The sequence below is a fragment of the Pelodiscus sinensis genome, chromosome 22 (assembly GCF_049634645.1).
Source record: "Pelodiscus sinensis isolate JC-2024 chromosome 22, ASM4963464v1, whole genome shotgun sequence".
In the NCBI taxonomy this organism is placed as follows: domain Eukaryota; kingdom Metazoa; phylum Chordata; order Testudines; family Trionychidae; genus Pelodiscus; species Pelodiscus sinensis.
In genome coordinates, this window is record NC_134732.1 from 4271427 (window position 1) to 4297893 (window position 26467).

Here is a 26467-nt window from a genome sequence, read left to right on the forward strand (position 1 = left end):
ACAGAAACATGTAATTTTGGGTTGGCCAGAAACCAAAGAATTCTGGATTTTTATGCTATGGCCACTGACCTGAAAAATTGATTATTCACTCGAGCTTCAGAGGAGGATGCAAGAAACTCCACAGGAGGCACATCTGTGATCACCTGCCTTCTGCGCAGTCTTGCATGGATTGCTAACAGTTAAAGATTGGCATTAGCCCAGAATCTGGAATGTCAGGATCCCTTCCACAGGTAACGGTCTGTTCACACTTCCAGCAGGTTGCTCAATTGCGGTGGAAGAGGAATAGTTTGAAAATTATTCCAAGTTCCTTCATGTTTTTGAAATGACAAGATAGCAGAGATGGGAGGGACATGCTGTTTCTCTTGCTTAATCTCGGGAGTAGAAGATGCAGAGTTCGACTTGGCTGAACACACCACGAAGGCTGCTGAAATGAGCAGGCCTTGCTTTAATCACCTCTGCAGAGGCAGCACGCTGTGCAGTAGAGACGTCTGGGCCACGAGCGGGGGCTGCTGTCACAAACAGCTCTTTCAAGACGCTCAAGAGGATCGGGTTAGGCCATGTGTGCTCTCGTGCAGCACAAATCTCTCCTCTTCCTGCTCCAGTGGGTTTCTGAGGCCTGCTGGCTTATCCTGGCAGAGGAGAAACCAGCCAGATGAGGCTTGGCTAAAATAAATGAGTGGAAACCGGTTTCTGCTAAGTCTGCAGTGTGACGTTGATGCAGAAGGGCAGCATACGCACCACGGGGCGGTGACACACTGGTTCGGATCCCCCAGGTCACCTCTTCATGAAAGCTGGTGTGTCTGGGCGCGAGATGTCATTTAATTAGCCATCTATTCGGCTAGCAAAAGGTGGGAAGGTAGCAATGGCGTCTGATGGGACCATCGCATTTCTGCGCTGCCGATTGCTATGGGTTCCTAGTGCTGATCTCGCCCAAATGATGTACCTCGTTGAGGTCCCATTAGCTTTTTGCCTTGAGGTTAATGGATATTTTTATTATTCTCTCCCTCCTTTCACCTTCTGCATCCTTACCGCCTCCTTTGAGGGACTCCTGCTGTTTGCATTTTGATAGCATGGATGATGTCGCCACAGCTGGGGGCTGGTGGGGCTGATGGTTTTGCAGACAGGCTGTACTTTTGCAGGACCGCATCGTTGCCGGCTTCCTGGATGAGGGCGAGACCGTGTGGCAATGTTTCCTCTCGTTTTTTCCATCCATGCACGGAATACATTTTGTGTGATGTGCACCAAGGCATAGAATCATAGAACACTAGAACTGGAAGGGAGCGCGGGATGTCTTCGAGTCCAGTCCCCTGCCCTCACGGCAGGACCAAGCACCGTCTAGAATAATCATCCCTGACAGGTGTCTGTCTAATCCGCTCTTAAATATCGCCAGTGATGGAGATTCCACAACCTTCCTAAACAACTTATTCCAGTGTTTAACCACCCTGACAGGAAGGTTTTCCTAATCTCCAACCTAAACCCCCCTTGCTGTAGTTTAAGCCCATGGCTTCTTGTCCTATCCTCAGAAGCCAAGGAGAACAATTTTTCTCCCTCCTCCTTGTGACACCATTTTAGGTACTTGAAAACTACCATGCCCCTCTCAGTCTTCTCCTTTCTAAATTAAACTCAATTATTTCAGTCTTCCCTCATAATTCATGTTCTCTAGACCTTTAATCATTCTCGATTCTCTTTTCTGGACCTTCTCCAGTTTCTCCACATCTTTCCTGAAATGTGGTGCCCAGAACTGGACACAATACACCAACTGATGCCTAATCAGCGCAGAGTAGAGAGGAAGAATGACTTCTCGTGTCTTGCTCACATCACTCCTGTTAATGCAGCCCAGAAAGATAGTGATAGAAATGTAGCCGTGTTAGTCTGGGGTAGCTGAAGCAAAATGCAGGACAATGTAGCACTTTAAAGACTAACAAGATGGTTTATTAGATGATGAGCTTTCGTGGGCCAGACCCACTTCCTCAGATCAAATAGTGGAAGAAAATAGTCACAACCATATATACCAAAGGATACAATTAAAAAAATGAACACATATGAAAAGGACAAATCACATTTCAGAACAGGAGGGGGATGTGGGGGGGGGGGGGGGGAGGAAGGAAGGTAAGTGTCTGTGAATTGACGACCTTCCCTTGCAACAAACCCCGTTGCCAGCTTTGTCCACATACTTATTCTGCTGATACCATTACTGGACCTAACCAAGTGAGTTATAAGATCAAGAACACATATTCCTGCGCATCCAGAAATATAATCTATGCTATCATGTGCCGAAAGTGTCCGCCTGCTATGTACATTGGACAAACATCTCAGACACTTCGCCAAAGGATTAATGCCCACAAAACAGATATCAGACAAGATCACAAAGAAAAAACAGTTTCTTGCCATTTTAACCAGAAAGGACACTCTCTCAATGACTTAACCACCTGCATTCTGCTACAAAGACCTTTTACATCTGCACTTGAAAGGGAATCCTCTGAACTGTCATTCATGTTAAAATTTGACACTCTCCAAAGAGGATTGAACAAACACTTGAGAACTATCTTACACATTATCAAGATAGCTTTCCCAATTATCACCTCTAACACCATTAACTCACAAACATCCCACTCTCCCCACCTCTAATATCGTCAATTCACAGACACTTACCTTCCTTCCTCCCCCCCCCCCCCCCGCATCCCCCTCCTGTTCTGAAATGTGATTTGTCCTTTTCATATGTGTTCATTTTTTAAATTGTATCCTTTGGTATATATGGTTGTGACTATTATCTTCCACTATTTGATCTGAGGAAGTGGGTCTGGCCCACGAAAGCTCATCATCTAATAAACCATCTTGTTAGTCTTTAAAGTGCTACATTGTCCTGCATTTTGTCCCAGAAAGATGTTTGCTTTTTTTGCAACAGCATCACACTGTTGACTCATATTTAGTTTGTGGTCCACTATGACCCCTAGATCCCTTTCTGCTGCTCTCCTTCCCAGACAGTCGCTTCCCATTCTGTATGTGTGAAATTTATCTTTCCTTCCTAAGTGGAGCACTTTGCATTTGTCCTTATTAAACTTCATCCTGTTTACCTCCGACCATTTCTCCAGTTTGTTCAGATCATTTTGAATTATGACCCTGTCCTCCAAGGCAGTCGCAACCCCTCCCACCTTGGTATCATCTGCAAACTTAATAAGCATCCTCTCTATGCCAGCATCTAAATCATTGATGAAGATATTGAACAGACCCGGTCTCAAAATAGACCCCCGCGGAACCCCACTTGTTATGTATGTGCAGATGTGCACCACCAATCGAAACACATGCTGCTAGCTGTGGGTTGCATTTGAAACTCTGCTGGGTGGCCACCCAAGTGCACAGCTTGTGAGGACCCCTGCCATGTGGTATGTTCTGGTCTTCCACGCTCTGGAATGCAGCCGGACTCCCTTTGGGGTGACGTGTGCTTTGTGTCTCTCTGAATCTGGTTGAAAGGAATCTTATTCATTTCATGCTTCATTTTTGGTTTTGGTTGCTGTTTAAGGCCAGAGAAAGATTCCCTGTGCAAAGATTGGTGCTCTCTCTATGTGCCCACAGCTGCTACGGGACTGGTATTTCGACCACACTCCCCTGACATGATGCTGCAGTTCCAGCTTTGGGGAGGGGAGTTTCTAGTGTCCCTGTTCAGAAAAGCACTTAACTTCTGCTTAATTTACTTAACTTTACTTGTGCGCTTAACTTTACTCATGTGCTTTCCTGGCTAGGGGCCTGTGCTGATTTGGGCATTTGTCCATAACCTTAAGCATTCAGAAAAGCTTGAAAGTGAAGCACCTATTTACGTGCCTTCCTGAATCGGGGCAAAGCATGGGACGGTAATTCATCCCAAAGCGGGCGTCCGGTCACGGCCCTTAGCTGAAATTGCCAATGAGGAGATTAGTGAAGGGTGGTGGGGTGATGTAGACTGGCACCCATCAGCCCCACCACCCTCATTTTACCAATTCCTACTCAGAGCTGGGCAAAAATGTTTAAATTCAGAAACTTTCTGATGAGGGGGGAGGGGCTGAGTGTTTTCCCACCCAGCTCTGTTCACACCCAGACAAACTTCTCTTCCGCGCTAGCCTGTCAGTTTCGAGGAACAGAGCTGACAATTCCTTAATGCTCCGAGGAGCCGAAGCCTGCCTCCTTCCAGTCTGGCCCCTTTCTGGTTTTCTGATGCTCTTGTCTCTGGTTCTGGGAGCTGCTGTGTCTCTGCAGGATGAGACTTGCCCCATGACACCGCGATGCTGCATAACCTGGGGAGCCGGCTAACACCCAAATGCGTCGTGGACGCCACGCGTCTCCCTGCACATGCGCAGTGCTCCCGCTGGGCTGTGCTCTCCAGGAAAGCCCTGATGGCAGAGCTGCTACGTCCCAGCGTGAGAACTGGATCCAAACGGCTTCCTGCTCCGTTGACTTGTTACTCCCCAAAGCAGCAGATCTCAACTTTGGGCAGGCACCTTGCCAAGCCGTGGTTTGCCCCAGGGTGTTCATCTGCCCTGGAATAAATCTGGCACCTGCTCCACAGCGGGACACCGTGTGAAAGCAAAGGCTGGGTGTCTGCCCAGTGACTGCAGATGCTAGTGCAGATGGTACTGGCAGGGCTCCCTCTGACAAGTAATCGAGTAAGATTGTCCATGCCCTCCCACCGTCCTAATGCATCACCGGTGCCATAGGTGAGGAGGAGGATGCTGCTGCACCCCTGGGCTCCCGGCCCGGTGTCCCAGCTACGTCCCCTGCTGCTGGCCCCGCGTCTGGGGACCCAGCTGCCACCCTGCTTTGCTGCCAGCTCTGCACCTAGGATCCTGGCTTCAGTCCTGCGCACGGGGGGCTCTGCTGGCCCCGGGGCAGGACAGGGATCGGACGGGGTGTCAGCACTGCCACTCTTAGAAATGTTCCTGCGCCGCTGGCCAGGAAAGCCCAGCGTCTTTGTACCAGGTGGGCCCAGTGCAGCGTTGTGGGGGACTATTGCCTTGTCCCAGTCCGCTAGCTGGTAGCACGTTATTTCCCGTTGTGTGTCATGCAGGTCAAGGCACAAACAAGGATGTGGTCCCAGAGCTTGCAGAGTTAGAAATGCTCTGCCCAGAGGTGACTCCCTTCCCCACCCGCTGCTTTGGTGGCCCTTGATTTCTGTCACAGCCTCTCCTCTGCCTTCTTGGCATGAGCTGGAACCATGAAACTGACAAGGAAGCTGGCTCCTGGCTCCCCAGCCGGGCTGTTGCCAGGTCTCCTCACTAAGCCAGGCTGGCACTCCGGCTCCTGGCTTAGGCTGCCCTCAGGGGTCCTGCTGCCCCCAGGGGTCCCGGCATGGCTTCTCCGTCACCTGCATCGTCACTGCAAAATGGGAGGATTCCTGCTCCAATTGGGGTGACCCCCAGGCTTTAACACCCCTTCCCCCACAGCTGGGTCAGCTTTCTAGGCAGAGGTTCTTCTGTGTTGATGGTGGGGAGCGTTAGGTGATAACGAGGTAAGAGCCCCGGGTAACTGTGCAGTGTGGACGTACTTGGGTGCTGATTTGTTTGGGGTTGGAAAAGCAGAAGGTTCAGCTCCAGAGATTTGAGAAGAGCTGAAGCTCTGATGGGCATCAGATGCCAGCCCCCCTGCTGTCAATTATCCAGCTGCTGTGTACAATGGCCTATAGGAAAACCAGTTGGTCTGCGGGGGTGGGAGGAGAAAGGCTGGGCTAGAAAAAGAGGATCAAGAAAATGAAGGAGCGGGAGCTAGTCTGGGAGGCGGTCCAGCACTAGCCCGGGAGGGGAAAGGATTTGGATGCATTGGCAAGAAGCCATCAGAGAGGTCAGACAGCCCCGGCCTTTCCCATCTGTGCTCCTGGCTACAAGCAGCAAAGCCCCTTGCTCTGCGGAGGTGAGACTGGAAGACATGCCGATGGCACACGGAAGCTGCGGATGCTCCGGTGATGGGTGTCGGAGTGAAAGCCCCGGAGGGATGCTCCTTGAGCTGAGAGTTGAGCCTGTGAGCATGGCCTGGGTTTCAACTGACTTACGCCAGTATAACTGTTGGCCTCCGAGGAGTTGCTCCTACCTTACGCTGGGGTAAGTAGAGTCTGAACTGGGCATGAGGACGGCAGCTGGCGCACAAAGCCGTTTGGCTCTAAACAGTGTCTTTCATATCCAGCGCATCCCAAATTTCTGTGCACAGCACTGAAGGCAGTGGCGCTGCAGTGACTTTTAGTGCAAACTGTTACCTGCTTATGGATGCTAGAGCCTGTGTTGTCGAATCCCCTGTGTGGATTCCAATGGGCTGATGGTGGACAGAGGCGCTTGGACGGAGAGTAGAGAGACTTGTAGTTTATTCCTGGCTCTGCCACTGGCCTGCTGTATGACCTTAGGGAAGTCACTTTGCCTTTTCTCCTGGGACTCTGTCACTATGTGTATGCACAGCGGGGCCCCGATCTCCATTGGTGCCTCTAGGCACTGCCGCAATATGACTGTTAAATGCTCTGCTATAAGAGCAGGGTGACTTAATTTGCAACTGCAGCAATTACTCAGTGTGAGGGGGGCTGTGGTTTCTATGGAGCTGATCCGTGCAGTAGCTGTTTGGCTGTGTGATTGCACAGCGGGTGTACTTCCCTGCCTCGCTTGGCTGTGTCTGTCATCTTGCCACCAGCAAGAGAAGCCTCCTCTGGTAAAATACTGCGGTGTCGAATGCAATCATGTCATTGGTGGGCACCTTAGTTCTATAGCAGTGATTCCCAGTTTTATTTGGCCACGGAACCCTTTTAAACTCCAAAGAATTTTGTGGAACCCCTAATAGCAGTCTTAATTATGGAGCTGAAAAAGTAGACCACAAATAAGTAAGGATAATAATAAACAAATGCTAAACAAGGTCATGAGATCAACAGAAATGAAAATTGGTTTCAATAAAATTCATGTATCAGAGGGGTCGCCGTGTTAGTCTGAATCTGCAAAAGCGGCGAGGAGTCCTGTGGCACCTTATAGTCTAACAAGTGTTGGAGCATAAGCTTTCTTGGGCAAAGACCCACTTTATCAGATGCATGTAGAGGAAATTTCCAGAGGCAGGTATAAATATGCAGGCCAGAATCAGGCTGGAGATGACAAGGTGGATCCAATCAGGGAGGATTAATATTTATTATAATTATTATTATTATTTTAATAATAACATGTTATTGTAATGGATTTTTCTCGCGGAACCCTTATTTTCACTTCGTGGAACCCCAGGGTTCCCCAGAACACCATTTGGGAAACACTGTTCTATAGCAACGGCAGTAATCGGGGTGATTTTTTTCAGGTAATTTGGGGTCCCGGCATCAGCATTGGGGCCTCTTCTCATGCAGGGATTTTTTTAATGCTGGTGCGAATGGGCATCACGGGAGACTGAAGTCCTTTCCAGCAGTTACATTACCAGCAGTATAGTGATAAAAATGTAGCCGTGCTACATAGTCCTGTATTTTGTTTCATTACCAGCAGTAGCCGTCATGCTCCCCTAACAGGACCTGCAGTAAAAGCTTGTCAATGTGCCACCTACTTGCAGACCAGATCCCGATACGGGTGGCTGCTGCATGGGATGGTTTTTCAGGGTATGTCTAGACTACATGCCTCTGCCGACAGAGGCATGTAAATTAGACTGCCCAACATAGTCAATGAAGCAGGGATTTAAATATCTCCGGCTTCATTAAAATAAAAATGGCCGCCGCGCTGTGCCGGCTCAGCTGATCGTCTGCACAGCGCACGAGTCAAGACGCGGATCGGTCGACAAGAGAAGCCTTTGTCGACCGCTCCCTTATGCCTCGTGAAACGAGGTTTACAGGAACAGTCGACAAAGGCTTCCCTTGTCGGCCGATCCGCATCATGACTCGCACGCTGTGCCGACGATCAGCTGAGCCGACACGGTGCGGCGGCCATTTTTATTTTAATGAAGCCGGAGATATTTAAATCCTCGCTTCGTTGATTATGTTGGGTAGCCTATTTTACATGCTTCTGTCAGCAGAGGCGTGTAGTCTAGACATACCCTCAGATGTGAACGGGGATGAAATAACCGGGCTCATTAGGAAGTTAGCAGGAGATTCCTAGGGCACTGCCTACCCGCTGATGTGTTTTCTCTCCCTTCCTTTCAGGACCCACTTCAGCTTTGCTGAAACTCTGATTTAAAGCACAGATTCCCAGCCTAGGCTTTGTGGGAGGATGGGGACCCCGGCTTTTGCTGTTGTAATGGTTTAGAGAAGGCTGAGACACACCCTCCCACACTTACTGTTTTTTAAAATTCAAACAGTTTCATGAGCTTGATTCCAAACGTGGTTCCAAACTCAGTTCCATCACCATGCGCTCACCTCCGCCCCCTTTCCATTTGTCATGGGCACGGGGAATGCATTAAGCGCCGTATTACCCTGTGGCTGCTGTCCTTTCTTGGGGACATAGAAATCCAGTGTGGCCACACGGGCGTCTGTTATCGTCCCTACCCCAGACCCAGGGCTGAACCCTCCTTTTTAGCTCGCTGGCTGCTGGCCTTGCAAATGTTTTGCTCAAACTGGTGTTAACCTGTGCGTGCATCTGACCACACTGTTTGTCCCACTGCCTCCTTTAAAATGGCTGGGTAGAATTCTGGCAGAGTCTAGAGTAGCAATTCCCAACCTTCTCCAGATGGGGACCTGTTTTGACAATTCAGAAAGACTTGGTGACCCAAGGCAGTTCAAAAACAGGGGGAGGAGGAAGGGCAGAGTCACCTGGCGAGACACTTGGCGACCCATATTTGGGTCCCGACCCATAAGTTGGGAAACCCTGGTCTAGCGTGTTTGGAAACTGGACCCGTGAACCGAACAGCTCACCCAGTTGGTTCCAGTAGAGATGCTAAATTCAGATTAATTGGCTAATCGAATAGTCAATGCAATTTGCATTGACTATTTGATGAGTCAATAAGGGCGCCTTCACCTTTGAAGTGCAGCAACAGCCCCAGAGTCTGAGCTGAGCAGCTGAGTCCCCAGCTGACCCTAGGCTGGGGAGACCTGGCCTGGAACGTGCCATGGCTTTGCTGGGCTTGGCAGCAACAATTGAACCCATTTCCCGAAGCCGCGGAGTAGCTTGTCCAAGTCCTTGCCGTGGATGGAGCCGGAGAGGCGAGCATGCCTGTGGCCATATGTGCTCCTGCCATGCACCCTGGATGCTTGGGCAGTGACATGGGTGCAATGCAGTTGTCATGGGCTTGTTCCCACCCCCGGACTCAGCGAAGGGCTGCCGTGTGGCTTGTGTGCTTTCATCCGGAGCATGATCTGCTCTCCCTGTGATGGGGCGCTACCGCGAGTGTGTTATTGTGTTAAGTGCGTTACTGCGACGGTCCTTCCCTCTGCCTGCTTGGGATTCCAGCGGGCGTGTCCGCGGACTCACGGGTGCTGCAGGAACCTTTCCTGGGCTCTCACTGGGTCCTGGCTCATTTTGTAGCACGCATGATGCCCGCTTTTGGAGGAACCTCTCCCCTCCCCCCCTCCGAGCTGTCATTTCCAGGGAGTAGCTCAGTGCCAGCAAGGAGTGTCCCTCTGGCCCAACCCAAGGGGTGTGGCCAAGGGGCGTGGCCATACCCCAGCCACAATAGCCGATCACTGAAAAGAGAGCTGGGGTTCTCCAGCGCCCAAGGGGGGGCTGACATTAGGGATGTAATCGTCTAGTCGATTAACCCATTAACCGATAAGCAAAAGCTTATCAGTTAATGCTATAGACGACACGCATTTCCTCCTCCCCCTGCCAGTACATTTGTTAGCAGGCTGGCCAGCAGCCTGGCACAGTCCTGGCTTGCAATGGGTCTGCGGCCTACCCTGCTGCAGCTCTGCAATTCAAGTGCATTAAGAGCCAGGCAGGCAGGCAGCCCAGCCTACAATGGGTCTGGGAGCTTTGACCTCCTCCCCACAACAGGGCTGCTGCACTGGCTCTCCTCACGGACCAGTTCCCGCCTGACACCTACGCTGCTACCTCTGATAGGGTATGTCTACACTACCCTCCTAGTTCGAACTAGCGGGGTAATGTAGGCATACCGCACTTGCAAATGAAGCCCGGGATTTGAATTTCCTGGGCTTCATTTGCATAAGAGGGGAACCGCCATTTTTAAAACCCCGCTGGTTCGAACCCCATGCAGCGCGGCTACACGGGGCACGAACTAGGTAGTTCGAACTAGGCTTCCTAGTTCGAACTACCGTTACTCCTCATTTTACGAACTAGCGGGGTAGTGTAGACATACCCATAAAGAGGCAGCACGGAGTGGCAGGGGGCTTCTTGGATGTGGGGCGGGAGTGCACTGGCTGCCGGCCCCACCCCTGGAGACTATAGAATAGTTAACTAGCCAATAAGAATTCATGAGGTTAATCGACTATTCCATGAACCAATATTTAACACCTTCCAAAGACATCTGTCCATGGCGTCCTCTCCCTTTTCTTGCCATCACCTTGTGTTTGCAAAGCTACACGTGTCCTTCCTTTCGGGGATGTGAGAACCCTGCTGTGAGGATGGCCGGGGTCCAAGGAAGGCCTCTCATTCTGCTAGGTGCAGCATAGGGAGATCTCAGTTCCAGACATCCCTGGGAGTAGAGCGGTACCCTCGGGGCGGCGCAATGCAACGCTGAGCACAGCAGTGAGGAGAGAGGCAGTTAACACAAGTCCTTGAGTCTGCTAGTTCCCGTGAGCCAGGTGTAGCAGAGGTTGTAGGGGGCTGTGTGGCTGGCAGGAATATGGATGAGCAATAGTGTCCGGGATGTGACAGGGTAGCCAGTTACCCGGTAAGCCTCACCCTTAATGGCAGCCCCCCCACTGCTTCTGCCCAGTGCGAGCTTGCCGACAGCTCCCCCGCCTGCACCTGCGAGGGTGCTGACCCCCAGCCCGTGGACCCGTAACCTGCGCAGGCTGCCAGCAAGCTGCTCCTGCCTATGGTGTGGGGGCCACTCCAGCCCGGCTGTGGCAGGTGGGGGGTTGCTCCACACCAGCCGGCTGGAAAGGTCCCCCCTCCCCCCCGCCAACTCTGTTTAATCAGTTAAACTTAACATTTAACTGGTTAACTCATTAAATGGGATTTTACATCCCTCCTTAAGGCATCCTCTTCCACTGAATCCCTAGGCAGCGTTTTCAGGTGCGTCTCGCTGCAGGTCACTCTGGAAGAAGATGAGAGTCTCACAGCTCTGGGACACGTCTCTGGGCAGCCCTGCGCTGTTCCTAGACACACTCCTTCTCCGTCTGAAAGCCCTTCCAAAGGGCTGTTGCCTGTTGGAGACCATGTCCCTGTGGCCTCCCATACAGCCCCTTGCCAGTGGCTAGTGATGTGACCAGAACACTGGCAGGAGGCTGCATTCAATATTTCGCATCTCTCTCTCCTTTTTGCCTCCTGCCCCGGGCAGGTGAAGTGAACTTGCTGGACAGGCTGACTTCTTCCGCCCAGGACCTCAGCAACGTTTCTCTCAGTTACGACGACTCCAACTGCAGCGTCTTGGCGGTCGGGCAGTACTCCACCCTGAGCATCTCCACCCGGGAGGCCTTCGGCGACAGGTAGGCTGACTTCCCCGGGGCTCAAAATCTGGCTCCCTGCACGCCTGGGGATTTGGGCCTTTACTGTCGGGCCTTCCTGCCCTCCCCTCCTTGGGACATGTCTTCATTGCCACCGGAGGGTGCATGGCAGCTGGTGCAGACAGGCCTGTGTTTGCCGAGCTCTAGCTAGCTCACTACAAATAGACAGCAAGAAGTCACACCGCGGCCTGCAGCACCTACCCAGGGGACTGAGGGGAGGCTGGCCGGTCCGTAGCTCCCCCAATTCTCCGTCTTCCCTTTTTAAAGCTGGGCATGACATTTGCCTTTTTCCAGTGGTCCGGAAACTCCCCCGATTGTCACGAGTTTTCCAAAGTAATGGCCAATGGCTCTGCAATCGCATCAGCCAACTCCCTCAGCACCCTCGGCTGCGTTAGCTCTGGCCCCATGGATCTGTGTATGTGCAACTTTTCTTAATAGTTCTTACCCTGTTCTTTCTCCACCGAGGGCTGCCCACCTCCTCCCCATACTGTGCTGCCTGGTGCAGCAGGCTGGGGGCTGACCTTGTCTGCGAAGACAGAGGCAAAAAAGCATCGAGTACTTCAGCCTTTCCCACATCTTGTGCCACTAGGTTACCGCCCCCATCCAGTAAGGGCCCCACACCTTCCCTGACCACCTTGTCTCCCCTGCTGAAATCTGTCCCGTGGCTTCCTTCCTTCTTCCCTTTCCAGGGCTTGGCTGTGCAAGCTGAATGATGGACTTTGACTGTAGTTTCTGTGTGACACACTCAGAATGACGGAAGGATCCGTTGTCACCCGCCTGCTACAGGGCGCTGTGGTTTGCTTCCCTCCCCTAGGTTTGCAGATGAGCTGAGCCTGTTGGTGAAACTTAGGTACTCTCTGAAGGAGGAGACCAGCCTCTTGACCATCCTGAGTCACCGTAACCATGTGCTGTTCCAGATCAGGGTGAAGCCCCACGCCGTGGTCTTTGTCAGCACTCGGCGGCAACATTATGAGTAAGTTCCAGCTGAGCGCTTCAGTTCCTCTCCCCACGCGGCAGGGGCAGGAAAGGGGGCATTTTCAATGGCAGGCCCTGCAGCGGAGCCTGCCTTATACTGAGATGTGGGGGCAACGGGGTAGCTGCCCGGGCAAGCGAGCACAAGGCTCTCGGTTAGGCTGGTGCTGCTACATGTCGTTAGGGGTTTGCACCCACGTATCCATCCACTGCCCACTCGCGTGCCTCTTCGGAAGGTTGACCAGGGTGTCGTGCCCATGCAGACGTGCGCTAGCTCCAGACGTTAGTTGACAGAGGGGAAGGCTCTTGGAGTGCCCAGGTCTGAGTCACCTTTTTACCCCCCGAGTGGAGAATTCTTGCTTGTGCTTCACTGGGTGTCTGCTCCCTGAGACCACCAGCCTGTTAGCCATGCAAGTGCACTCCTCTGGGCTCTGATAAAGATCATGAAGATGCTGCGGCCTCAGGCACCTCTGCCCTCACCCTTGCTGGCTTTTAACCTTTGCGCATGTTTGAATAACAGGCTTGGATGCTTTGGATGGGAATCTAGAAAACAACAAAAATTAACTGTCGGGCTGCCTGGCAGGTTTACAATAGGTGTCCTGAGCCCCCTTGAAGCAGTGCTGGGCAACCTAGGCTAGTGCGTGGGCCGCATAACTGGCCATCCCTCGTCACAGCGGGCCACAGTATTGTCATAACACCAAGAGGGTCCCCCAGGATACAAGGTTCTTAGATCACAGCAGGGAAGAGGTTTGGTGATGTAACAAAACTCAGGATCTGGTCACGTCCCTCAAAGTTCTCCAAGGCTCTGTCCCTGCAGGCCTCTGAGGCAGACGCCCCTCTGATCATGAAGCAGCGTCTCTGCTGCCCGGACCCACGAATCATCTACATGCATCATCTTCCCCTGCCTGGGCCCACTGAACCTCACTTCTCATCGCACCCCTCTGGTGCAGGCGAATGGAGAGGGCAGAGCTTAAGTGTTAGTCTCACATCCTCTCAGGTGAAGGATGCTGTGGCAGATTTCTAGGTGAAGTTGAAGGGTGTGTTCCCGGTTGTTGTCTCTTGCTGGTTGTTCTGATAGGACATCGCCAGTCCTGTGACGTAGTTTTGGGTATCAGGAAAGACTATTTCCCTAGGCGGGTGGTGAAGCACTGGAATGGGTTACCTAGGGAAGTAGTGGAGTCTCCATCTCTAGAGATCTTTAAGTCTTGGCTTGACAAAGCCCTGGCCGGGTTGATTTAGTTGGGATTGGTCCTGCCTAGAGCAGGGGGCTGGACTTGATGATCTTCTGAGGTCTCTTCCAGCTCTATGATTCTATGATCAGCATGTTTGTGCTCACTCTTGTTTGTGTATCAGAGGGGTAGCCGTGTTAGTCTGAATCTGCAAAAGCGGCGAGGAGTCCTGTGGCACCTTAGAGACTAACCGAAGTGTTGGAGCATCAGCTTTCGTGGGCAAAGACCCACTTTGTCAGATGAATGCTTGTTTGTGGTATGGCGTCCCCCTCCTGAGAAACGGGAACTCGCCGCCTTCACCCCGTTTGGGCTTGAAATTGTTTGGAGGGAGACCATAAGAACGGCCCTGCCGGGACAAACCAATGGTCCGTGTAGCCCAGAGTCCTGTCTGCTGACAGTGGCCAATGCCAGGTGCTCCCGAGGGAATGAACAGAACCGGGAATCACGTGATCCCTCCCCTGTCACCCATTCCCCGCTTCTGGCAAACGGCTAGGGACACGCTCCCTGCCCATAGTGGCTAACAGCCATTGCTGGGCCTGTCTTCCATGCACTTTTCTAGTTCTTTTTTTATCTCTTTTACCATCGTCTTGGCCTTCGCAACATCCTCTGGCCAAGAGTTTCACAGGTGTGTGAAGAAATACGTCATTTGGTTTGTTTCAAACCTGCTGGCTGCCCGTTTCATTTGGTAACCCCCTAGTTTGTATGTGGTGTGAAGGAGTAAATAACTTCCTTGTTTTCTTCCTCCATGTCTCATGGCTGCATGGCCCTCGATCATCTCCTCCTTCGTCGTTCCTTTTCCTGACCGAAGGGATGAAGTGTCAGTCACCAAGATGTGCTGTAGAGCGGTGGTTCTAAGGCCCTGCTGACACTAGGCGCTAAAGGCGTGCTTCCCCTCTTTGTGCGCCCGTACTCACACGAGGTCTTAGCGTTAGCACAAGAATACGTGATAGCAGTGGCGGTCCAGCATAGTTGTGCGGCGGATGAGCAGGTTTGTAACTGGGACAGTTAAGCCATGGCCCTGTTGCTACTACTACAGCTACCCTGCTATTTAGATGCCTGTTAGCTCGATGCGAGCGCATGGGAGCGTCAGTCTGCGTGCAGAAGAATCACCCTCTCACGTCTAGCGTAGGTGTAGCCGAAATGTCTCTAGCCGCGACGTGCTTGAGAGGTGCCGTGATCTGTGGAATTCATCACGTCCGGCAGAAGAGAGACTCTCTCGTGCGTGGCACAGGCTGTCTGGCCGCATGTCAGTCACGGGACGCTGTTCTTCACCTCAGCGGCCTCTCAGGAGTCCTTGTGCCGCTATTTCCCCCAGGTGAATGTGCCACAGCTTTGAAAGGAATGATTGGAGGAAGCAATAATTTGCCCAAATCCACAGTAGCGTACAAGGCAGGGATGGTTCACGTGGGACCTCACTTCACCATCCTCCGGACCTAGGGAAATCGTTTTTCCTAATATCCAACCTAGACCTCCCCTACTATAACTCAAGACCATTGCTCCTTCTTCTGCCACCTGCCACCACTGAGAACAGCCTCTCTCCAGCCTCTTTGGAACACCCCTTCAGGAAGTTGCAGGCTGCTATCAAATCCCCCCTCACTCTTCGCTTCTGCAGACTAAATAAGCCCAAATCCCTCAGCCTCTCCTCGTAAGTCATGTGCTCCAGCCCCCTAATCATAGTAGCAAGGGAGATTTAGGGTAAGTATTCGGGGAAAAAACTTCTAACTCTTCAGGGGTATGTCTACACTACCCCACTAGTTCGAACTAGCGGGGTAATGTAGGCATACCGCACTTGCAAATGAAGCCTGGGATTTGAATTTCCCGGGCTTCATTTGCATAAGCGGGGAGCCGCCATTTTTAAATCCCCGCTGGTTCGAACCCCGTGCAGGGGGTAGGTAGTTCGGACTAGGGTGCCTATTCCGAACTACCGGTACACCTCGTTTCACGAAGAGTAACGGTAGTTCGGAATAGGAACCTAGTCCGAACTACCTAGTTCGAGCCCCGTGTAGCCGCGCTGCACGGGGTTCGAACCAGCGGGGATTTAAAAATGGCGGCTGCCCGCTTATGCAAATGAAGCCCGGGAAATTCAAATCCCGGGCTTCATTTGCAAGTGCGGTATGCCTACATTACCCTCCTAGTTCGAACTAGGAGGGTAGTGTAGACATACCCCAGGAGAGTTAAGGTCTGTAAGAGGCTTCCAAGGGAGGTTGTTGAAACTCCATCATTGGACATTTCCAAGAGCAAACGCCTTTCAGGGACAGTCTAGGGTTATTTCAACCTGCCTCAGCCTAGGAGGATGGACAAAATTATCTCATAAGGTCTCTTCCTATCCTACACTTCTATGATTTGATGGTTATTTGGCATGATGTGAATAATGATGCATCTGTTTTGCTAATGAATCCCTCAGCACCTGTCTCAGGCACACGTGGCTTTTCCAGGATCCTGGCAGAGATCCAGCCCTTCCCGAGAAAGAGGGAGGCTCCCTCTCTTGCGTGGTCTGGGGGTGCCTCATCACTGGATTTCCTGAGTTCTTTTGCTGCTGACTGGCAGGCAGGGACCATCCAGCAGCAGCTGGCGTTGTGTTCCCAATGGCCCATCCCCTGTTCATGTGGCTCTGGATCCAGTCCTGCCTCAGCCCGGGGCTGCAGATGAGGGGCAGGTGGGGGATCTGCGCTGCAGAGCCAGGGTATGAGAAATCAGGGCGGGGGAAGTGTCAGCGTGAGTAAAAGAGCCAGCTGCCTCAACCTCTGACTCAAGGGCTGGAGCAGAGCCAGGCCGGGACTCCCCGGGCAGTTTGGAAAGTGTCAGTTTCAGGTGACGGGTTTCTCTCTGCCTTGGGAATGCCAGTCCGGGGTGGGATTTTGAAAGGCCGTCCGTGTGGCTGTCTGCTGTGATGCAAGGCACGTCCAGAGCCAGCTTAGCTGGGCAGTCTCCAACTGAACCAACCTTTCCCCGTCATCCCAGCTGCAAAGACTAACTCTAAATCCGCTGCAAAACCCCAGGAAAGGGCTGATGCGGGAGAAAGCGGCTGGCCCTGGCTGACGGAGACAGTCCGTAGAGTGCACTCAGTTATTGTGCTAGGGGCCCATGTGACATATTACCCTGCAGAGGGAGAGGGGCTGGATGAATGGGTGCAGGGGTCTTCCCAAGACAGACGGACACCTGTGAAACAGGCGGTAATAGACGAGGTGGGGGATTTTTCTGCTGATTCCCCAATGCAATGGTAAGCTACAGTGTTCCAGCACTAGAGACCGCAGCGACAGTGTGTGTCTGTTACAGGCTGAGCCACTTTTTCTTTAAATCAATTGTTTATTAACTGAAAAATGCCGTTTCGGTCTACCCGACTGACATGTGAATTTGATCCCCTGATTACTTGTGCCTGGGGAAAAGGCTGTCGGGGTCATCTTCAGAAAACCACGTCATGTCCTTCATAACCCGGAGTCCGGTGCGCCGGGCCCTTGCTGCCTGGGGTGAGGGAGCCCCACATTCAAACCCTCCTCTGGAAAAGGGATTTGAACTCGGATCTCCCCCTCCAGGCTTTGGCTGGTCTGGGCTTGGGTGTGCTTGCATTCTGCTGAGGAAGCTATTCCAGTTTTTGCATATTTACTCTTCACCGAAGCAGGGACTTGAAGTCAGGTCCCCTCCCACTGAATTCGACAGGGAGACAATGCAAATCCCCATCTCCAGCCACCTTCATCCTCAGGCAGCAGAGTCTTCCTCTCTCTCTTTGGCCCTCTGAATAGGCCTGCAGTGATACAAAGTGGAACAATTTGGGAGTGATGGAGAGCAGCTATCCACAGGCTGGGGATTGGAGGCACGCCGGGCAGGGGAACCTCAGTTTTCAGAACTCACTTGATTTTTTTTTCAGCCTGCTGGCCAGGCCAAAACCCCAATTATGTGCCAAGCAATGGATGGGTCAGACTTCCATAAGATCCTTTCCTTTAGCTTCCAATTAGCCTGTGTCTGGAAGGCTGGATGCAGAGCACAGTGGGGGGCAAGCCTTTGAGGGCCCCGATGCTGCTACTGAAAGGTGACCCCAACCCGGTGTAAGATGTTGGTTGGTTTTGTCCCTCTGAGCCTCCTGTTCTGTCTTTCTCCTGCCTCCAACTTGGGGCACGCAGGTTCCCAGTTTCCAGCCTAGGAGACGGGGACTGGCATCGGGTTGCCCTCAGCATCTCCTCCGAGAGACTGGAGCTGCATGTGGACTGTCAGCTGGTGGAGAGCGTGGGCTGGTTCAATTACTTCGGGCTGGGAGTCAGCACCCAGGGGCTGGTCATCCTCGGAGGCCTGATTGAGTCCTTTGAGATTCCCTTTGAGGTGAGAGCTTGCTCCTGGCGCACACAGACTCCCCTCTTTGGGCCATCTGCAGGGGAGACGTGGGACGGGGCGGTTCTAATGAAAGGATGCTGGAAACCCATTTGTGATGGAACCCATCTCCTCCCTTCGTGGAACACTGTGGCTACGTCTACATTGGCATCATTTTCCGGAAATGCTTTTAATGGAAAAGTTTTCCGTTAAAAGCATTTTCGGAAAAGCGCGTCTAGATTGGCAGGACGCTTTTCTGGAAAAGCAGTTTTTGCGGAAAAGCGTCCGTGGCCAATCTAGATGCGCTTTTCCGCAAAAAAGCCCCAATCGCCATTTTCGCGATCGGGGCTTTTTTGCGGAAAACAGTACTGTGCTGTCTACACTGGCCCTTTTGCGCAAAAGTCTTTCGGAAAAAGACTTTTGCCCGAACGGGAGCAGCACAGTATTTCCGGAAAATCACTGATGATCTTACATGAGATCGTCAGTGCTTTTCCGGAAATTCAAGCGGCCAGTGTAGACAGCTGGCATGTTTTTCCAGAAAAGCGGCTGATTTTCCGGAAAAACTTGCCAGTCTAGACACAGCCTGTTATTTCCCTACTCGAGGGTCGTGCAAAAAGTGCACCAGGTTTTTGCCCCTAGATCAGAGAAACCCACACAGCGAAAAGTACATCTGCCTGTAAGAAGGGACATCCCAAATAAAACACCTTCTGAACTCCTCCTTTCTCCGCATACCAGCTGCAGGCTTGCACCCGCGCTGCGGGGAGAGGGACTGGGTTTCGAATGTCCTCAGTGAGAAGTAATAGAGATGTAGTCGTGTTAGTCTGGTCTTGCTGAAACAAAAGAGAGGACTAGGCAGCACTTTAAAGACTCACAAGATGGTTTATTAGGTGATGAGCTTTCGTGGACCAGACCCACTTCTTCAGAACGAATTCTGAGGAAGTGGGTCTGGCCCATGAAAGCTCATCACCTAATAAACCATCTTGTTAGTCTTTAAAGTGCTGCCTAGTCCTGTCCTCAGAGAGAAGTGATTTTGAAATAAGCAGCAAAGAGCTTTCTGTTCACTCCACGCTAATATCCCCACACAGGAACCTTAAACCTTCGGAGCACAAAAGTCCCTCTCTCCGCATGGAAGAACTGCCCTTTAGTGTAGCTAGAATGAAACCACCCGGGTATGTGACAGACTCGAATCCCGTTTCCAGCCCACTTGAGACTCCTGAGGTTGAGGGAGGAGAGAAACCCAGCCTCACCACATTGGCATTGTGACATGGCAGTGTTCCTGGGCGGGAGGGGGCGGCTTTGCCCTCGCTAGCATTGCTGAAAATAGCAGCACGGGCTGTGCAAGCCCCCCTGTGCCGTTGGCTAGGCCTGCATTTCGCCAGCCTGCACTGAGGTCCGTGTCTTGGAGCTGCCAGCCAAGACTGACCTCATGGAGACAGCCGGTTCTTCCCACCCTGCCTTGCCCAATGCTGGGGATGATGCTAATCCAGAGCCCGTCTAGGCCATTTCAGGCTGGGGGGAGGGGGAATGGGTCTGCCCTTTGGGGTAGGACCTGATCCATCGGCGACCTGAGAGGCCCTTTAGGGCTGATGCTCAGTGCCCTTTGCTGCCTTTTAACTCTATCCCCCTCTCTCCAGAGATGCCCAGATGGCAGCAGAGTCCCGTCCTTCCCACACAGGAGTTTGCTCGGCTGCTCCCCTGCCACTGGCATGGGTGCAGGCCCTCCCTGCTTGCCGTGGGGCCAAGGGCCCTGCCCGGCTTTGTGTGAGGAACCAGACTTGGCCACTTTGGCACAGAAAAGGGAGTGGGGCCAGGCCTTCCAGGCTCAGACACCCACGCCCCTGGAGGGCGCCTCTTTTGGGCCTGGAGTAGGATTCCTTCTCTGTAGACTGAGGTGGGGCGAATCCTGGCCCACGTAATTGCTGCATGGCCTGTCCGCTTGCTCGTGTAAACTCCGGCTTGTTTGTCCTTGCCCCCGCAGGGTGCTCTGCAGCAGCTGACCTTCCAGATGGGAGACCCGTGGGCTGCCGGCGAACACTGTGGGGGCTACCACGCCAGCTGCAGCAGCACGTTCAGCCCGGAAGCTTTCCACAACCAGTCGTGCTCCTGGGGGGAACCGTGCCCCCCTTGGCCGGAGGTGTGGCTAGGGCCAGCAAAGAGCATTCTTGGGTTTCCCCTTTGCAGAGTGGGCCCCAGTTTATCCCTGGTGTAATTAAACCTTGGGCTCCTTCCATTGACTTCATTCAGCCTTCTGGGGCTCAGGTTTCTGTGGTGACGTGGAGAGCACGCAGCGGTGACTCTGACACCCTTTGCGGCCGGACACCAGTCTGGTGTTTCCTCCCCACCGGGGATGTTAAATTTAGTTTAATCGACTAGTCGATGGAACTTCCATCAATTAGTCGATAACTGGGGAGCTGCAGCGGGGTTAGCTCCAGTCCTGGTCCTGGGAGCTAACTCTGCTTTTTAAATGTATTAAGAGCTGGCAGGTTCTTAATACATTTCAAAAGCAGAGGCGCAGCATCCTGGGAGTAGGCATGAGCTGGGAATCAGTTGATTCCCATCTCGCACCCAATCTCCGCTATTCCTCCTGCGCCCCACGGAGATCGTGCTGGGGGGAACCGGCTTTTAAGCTGGCTCCCCCCAGCACTGGCTTCTGCTCCTCCCCTTGCTGCCTCTAATAGAGGCAGCAAGGGGGAGAGCAACTTGTCGAGGGATTAGTCGACTAGCCGATAAGCTTATACTTATCAGATAGTCGACTAGCCGATTAGTCACTTACATCCTGATTCCCCACGTGTGTCCGTGCTCCAGGGCTGGAAGGGAGCCCCGGAAAGCACCCCCGTTCACCCTGTCGTACTGCCCCTCGGCCCACCCATCAGTGGGAGCTGTAGCGCTGGTGTCTGATGTCACCTGGGCAGTGCGCGGCCTGAGTGATACTTTTGGAGTGTTTGTCCTCCCATCGCCCCCCGCACCGTGTCTGGTGGGCGCTCACAGCCCTATTGTCCTGCCTGTTTCTGGGTGGGTCAGCAGGAGGACCTTGCTGGGCGGTACCATGTCTGGGATGGGGAAGGGGTGTAGCGTGGCCTGCTAGCGCGGGGAAGCTGAAGGGAAGTTAATCGGGACTGGGGGTGGAGAAGACCCCACAGTCGCATGCACATGGAGAGGGGTTCCTGGGCTGGCGATCATGGCAGTTCTTGGCCACTGACCACACGTGTCTGATCCCTCATTCCAAACAGAGCCACGCCCATTCCCCCGAGAATCGCCTGGGCAACGAGGGAGAGGGCTCTGCTGCTGTCATGGGGACGCCGGCGCCTCCGTTAAACGTAAGCTGTCCATCCGCCGCTGCGGTGCCCCATGGGACCTCGGCGTTTGACTTCCCTGGCGAAGGGGTGTGGCACAAAGGGGAAGAAATGGCTGGAAGGAAGGGGCAGGGCTGTGTGCGCACTATTGTGCACGAGTGTGTACAACGCACACTCGTATTTGTGATGTTGCAGCACACTTATCAAAGTGCGATGAGTGAGAAGCCTTGTGCTTAGGAGTTCCAGCCCCTCTCCCCCAAATCCCACTGCCATGCCTGGTTCTTAGAGACACACAAACGCTCTGACTTTTGGGAGCAGGGCTGAGGTGAGGCAGGTACAGTATCAGCGGCCTCCTGTTGCAGTTGTGCGGCGTAGAAAGGTCTGCGTAGCAGGGCTTGCTTTGGTGGAAGCAGTGGGTACAGACGTAGTGTCAGCCTTTGGCATGAGCTTTCCTCTGTGTTTAATAACTGCTCAGAGTGGCTTACTAATGACCTGGCAGCGGCGGTGGAAGGGTAGGACATAGATGTGTAGGACGGAGCAGCTGCCTCCCCGGCCCTCCCTGGGCTCTGGGGGAAAATCTCCTGGCTCCTGGCATCTTGTTTGCGTTCACGTCCGTTCATTGTTGTTCTACTCCTTGACGGGGAAGGCAGAGGAGCGACGCTGCAGCTTGTGCTGCTTTCGAACAGCCCCTGGCTTCCTCGTGCAAGTGCTGGGCCGTGGGGCAGCCATTCCCATAAATATTGGAAAGAAAATGTTTGCGACAGAAGAAAGTCCTTGCGGGGTGAACCAGGGATTTATGCTGCCAGAGGAGGGGCCGGCGCAGACCATGTGACACGGGGCGCAGACCGTATGACACGGAGCTCAAAGGGGAGCCACGATGGATGTTGGGGTAATAGGCTGGTTCTTGCCTCACTGACTATGAAAACAATTTGCCCTCCTGGGTGCAAGGGCTTGTCCACAGGCGCGTGTAGTTCACAGGAAGCTGGGATGGGAACCTGCCCCCCGCCACAGACGTAACCGCCGGGGTGGACCCTGCTCGGGTGCACGAATCGTTTGTTAGCGCACGATCGTCGAGTCCTCTCGGGAACGGACCTGACTCAAAGTACAGCAGCGACCTGTAGTTGCTCGTCACTAGGGTCTAGTGAGTGCGCAGCTGGCTAGCGCGGGGGCGATTCTCCTCCTGGCTTTCTGTGAACTAAGTGTTCCTGTGGACAAGCTGCAGCACCACAAGAGTGGCCTCAGGAACGCTGGTGCTGGGGCTTTCGAGGGCTCTTGCTCATATTGCTCTGCCAAGCTAGCGGTTGCCACGCTCGTGGGTTAGCATCCTCTCCATTTTGCAGAAGGAGAGCTGTGACCCAGCGAAGAGCAGGCCCCCAGATGGGGGGTGGAGGAGAGCAAACGGGGCAGTAGTCCCGGAGTAGCTCAAAAGGCAGCTCTGAGGGCTGCCTGGGGGTGGGGACTGGGGCTCAGTACGCTCTGGGCCGCGCTGAGGGCTGCCTGGGGCTGGGGACCGGGCCTCAGTACGCTCTGGGCAGCGCTGAGGGCTGCCTGTCCCAGCCCTGCCCCTTCCACCCAAGGCCCCCGGCCTTCCAAAAGCACGGAAATGAGTCATCCCGCCCTGCCCCTTCCAGTTCCAAGAGGGCACTGGAAAAGTGAGGAGTAGAGCCCAGGTCTTTGTGAGCCGCACCCGGTAGTAAAAACACCTGGAGAAAATAATTGCTTGACAACAAGAACTTGGGTAAATGTGCACAGGGACACCCAGGGCATGTCTACACTGCCACCCTAGTGCGAACTAGGGTGGCTAATGTAGGCATCCGAAGTTGCAAATGAAGCCCAGGATTTAAATATCCCGGGCTTCATTTGCATCTTGCTGGCGCCGCTGTTTTTAAATCCCCCTCAGTGTGGACTCCATGCCTGCGGCTACACGTGGCACGGAGTAGGTAGTTCAAATTAGGCTCTCTAATTCGAACTGCCGGTACACCTCGTTCCACGAGGAGTAACGGTAGTTCGAATTAGAGAGCCTAATTTGAATTACCTACCCTGTGCCGCGTGTAGCTGCGGGCACGGAGTCCGCACTAAGGGGGATTTAAAAAAGGCAGCACCCGGCAAGATGCAAATGAAGCCCGGGATATTTAAATCCTGGGCTTCATTTGCAACTTCGGATGCCTACATTAGCCACCCTATTTCGAACTAGGGTGGCAGTGTAGACATACCCCCAGGTATTAAAGTACCAACCAAATTCCCCAGTCCTGCTCAGGCAGTGAGAAGCATGCTGAAAGAAGTAACTTTTTATAATGGGAGGGACTCAAAGACCCAGGGGCCAGACGTGGCTCCTCAGCTTGCCTGGCCCCCAAGGCTCACGGCTTCCCCCCCTCAAGCACAGGGGAGCTCACGCTGGTGCTCCAGCCCCCTCCGCCATCCCCCCACAGGACTGGAGCACACATCTACCAGCCTGGGCCCCCCTAGGCTCTGGTGTGTGAGGAGAATGTGAAGAGTGTCTTTCTGCTTCTCAGCGGGGGCCACATCAGAAAAGGGTTTGGTTTTTTTTGTGTTTCTCAATTGTGTGTGGCCTACGACTGTTTGTGTGTGTGTGTGTGGGGGGGGGGGTCAGCAGCCCATGACCCCAAAAAGGTCCCCTCCCCCGTTTTATAAGACCCCGCTGTGCATTACGCTCTTAGGCTATGGAAACAGCAGAGCCACCAACCATCACTTGGTTAAGTAAATTCAGCTGCTCAGGTAACCATGTTGTATTTCATGTTGTGTCCCCCCCCCCCCCACCACCCCACCCGGCCCTTTTTTATGTAGGTGCCAAAAGAAACAAACGACATTCAGGAATCCTACACTCAGGTAGGACTTTCCCAGCTCAACTGCAGGACGTCTGCAGGGGTTCTCCCTTTTGGGGAGGGTTTGGGAGAAGGCATCCAATGTTTCATTGATGCCTCATGCTATGACGTTTCTACATTGTTAATGATCAGCCAAACACTGTATGATACAGCCTGGGCTGCAAGTTGCTTGGGGTTTTCCCCAAGCAGCCCAGAAGTAGGCTGGATGCCTTCAAAATAAACACTGTCCTGAAGAGCTTCCAGCAAAACTATAGAGCTCGCATGAACCATGTTAAGCAGTAACGGCAGAACAAGAGTAACAAGCTGACAGAGTTGCTTTGAGTTTTTGGGTGTCATTGATGAATCCCACAACTTTTTCTGTTGGTGGGGGGAAAGGTTTAGCCCAAAAATTGGATTTAAAAGGGTTTATGCATCGCTTATGAAACTTGGCGCATTATAGTTGAACATACATCAGAGCACAGCAAAACTTTAAATAGCCAGATCCTATGGCATGGTCTCACACTCTCACCACGTCATTAATGTTCTGCAAAATACAGAAAGGTAGGTGTTTGGAAGGGTGTTACCTGGTTCTGCCTCTAATTTGGACACACACTTGAGTCTGAAGGCGTGTGCAATTGAAGGTTTTGTTCAAATCTGACCATAGGCGGGACTGAAAAGCTGTTCCTTAAAATTCCTCAGACTCCGTTACAGAACTTGCATGTTCCAGGCAAACGATGAATTACGCAGCTGCACAGTGATCCACATGAGCAGCCTCGTCTGTGGTGCCCTTTGCTTATCTATTCTGTTATCTGTCTGCTTCCCTTTGTCTTTCCGAAACCCAGCTCATTCTCAGTAGCTTTCCTGCGGATTAGTGTGAATTAGCAAGATCCTGCTCTAGTAAGAAAGCCGGTGAACTTCACAGGCCCAACGGGAAAGAATAATGAGTTTCTGGAGCTGGGTCAAGTTTAATTTTTCAAGCACTTAATCAAAACCAGAGACTCCTGAGGATCTTGAACTCTGATATTAACGGCTCATCTGGTCTTCAGCAACTTTAAATATAGATCTCTATATGTGGGGGTTTGAAAAATAATGAGGAACAGGTCAGCTGCTGCCGAGAGCAGCTTTCCCAGCCTGCTGCAGGGGCTGTGATAAGCTTCAGTTAGTCGTTTTCATTTTCAAGACTCTGCGTTTTTAGGGGCAGATGGAAGCTCCAGAGTTTTCATTAGCTGCTAATTAGGATGAACTAATTACATATTATAAAGGGCTTGGTTAGTACAGCGGTGAAGCTGAGGGCAGCCATGTAAATGGATGAATACAGAAGGTACTAGATTAATTGCTTGGAGCAGATATAAGAAATCGATGTCTCCATTGTTCAAGGGTAGAAGATCCTTGGAGTGTGTCTCCAGGCAAGGTCAGGAGTTTAGCTCCAGGGAAGTGCTGAAAACATATTAATCTTCAGCATCCAGCCAGCACTTATGCAGTCCCTGGAGCTGGGAAATTCTGCTTGTTGTATTTAAACCATTTATCCAGAAGGAGCAGTTGGATCAAGTGATTCAAATAGTCTTTTAAAGAGGGGATCAAAACATACAAGTAAAACTGGGAAGAGACAGCAGGATGTGTTTCCTTTCTTTTCTCCACCCCTTGCCTTCCTGAGCAAGGGCGGCCCCTGGCTATAGGCCGACTCGGCCATCGCGTAGGGTGTTGCCTTCAATGGCACCCGATGATGACGTCATGGGGCGCCTGATGATGACATTACCCCATTGACGTCCCATTGACGGCCTTGCAGGCAGGGGCGCCAATCACGCCTTCCGCTTGGGGCGCCGCAGCCGGCCTTGGGCCGCTCCTGCTCCTGAGGAATCGGGACTGTGCCATTTCGTAGCCAGATGGCTGGCTGGAGCCATATGCCCTGGGAACAACTTTCAGAAGCACCCGCATAACATAGCAGCTGAAGACTTGTTTTCCTAGCCACCGCACAGGCAATTAGGAGAGCGAAGTCTCATTGACTTTCAATGGCACTTGGGCTGCTGTGTCATTTAGGTGCTTTTATAAAATGAAAGCAAGGTCTGCATGGGAGGGAAATTTGCTAAACATTCCAACTGGCTCTAAGACCAGTAACTGGTTGCAAAAATAATTATTTGGAGCGTCTGAGTGACAAAGACAAAGCTAAACCAATTCAGACCAGAAATAAGGTGTGAAATTGTAACCCTCAGAGTAATTAACTATTAGAACTAAGGTGGATTCTCCAGCAGGGATGTTAAATATCGGTTGTTGAGGGGAAAAAAAAGGACCCCGACAGCAGTTACGTAAACAAATTTAAAAATT

The 26467-nt window shown here is 52.5% G+C and overlaps 1 protein-coding gene across 5 annotated transcripts in view; it reads left to right on the top strand.

The window, feature by feature from the left end:
- The window catches only part of LOC102452610 (uncharacterized), a 223612-nt gene that overhangs the window by 45432 nt on the left and 151713 nt on the right, over positions 1 to 26467 (top strand). For 3 of the 5 annotated variants that reach the window (XM_075905928.1, XM_075905925.1, XM_075905926.1), the window contains exons 2-7: positions 11362 to 11509; positions 12342 to 12500; positions 17847 to 18042; positions 20009 to 20164; positions 21261 to 21347; positions 24129 to 24170. In XM_075905928.1, the coding sequence (XP_075762043.1) occupies positions 11362 to 11509; positions 12342 to 12500; positions 17847 to 18042; positions 20009 to 20164; positions 21261 to 21347; positions 24129 to 24170 (788 nt within the window). Of the gene's footprint in view, positions 1 to 11361; positions 11510 to 12341; positions 12501 to 13345; positions 13497 to 17846; positions 18043 to 20008; positions 20165 to 21260; positions 21348 to 24128; positions 24171 to 26467 lie in introns of those variants that run through there. The other 2 variants (XM_075905927.1, XM_075905929.1) reach the window with 2 other exon arrangements.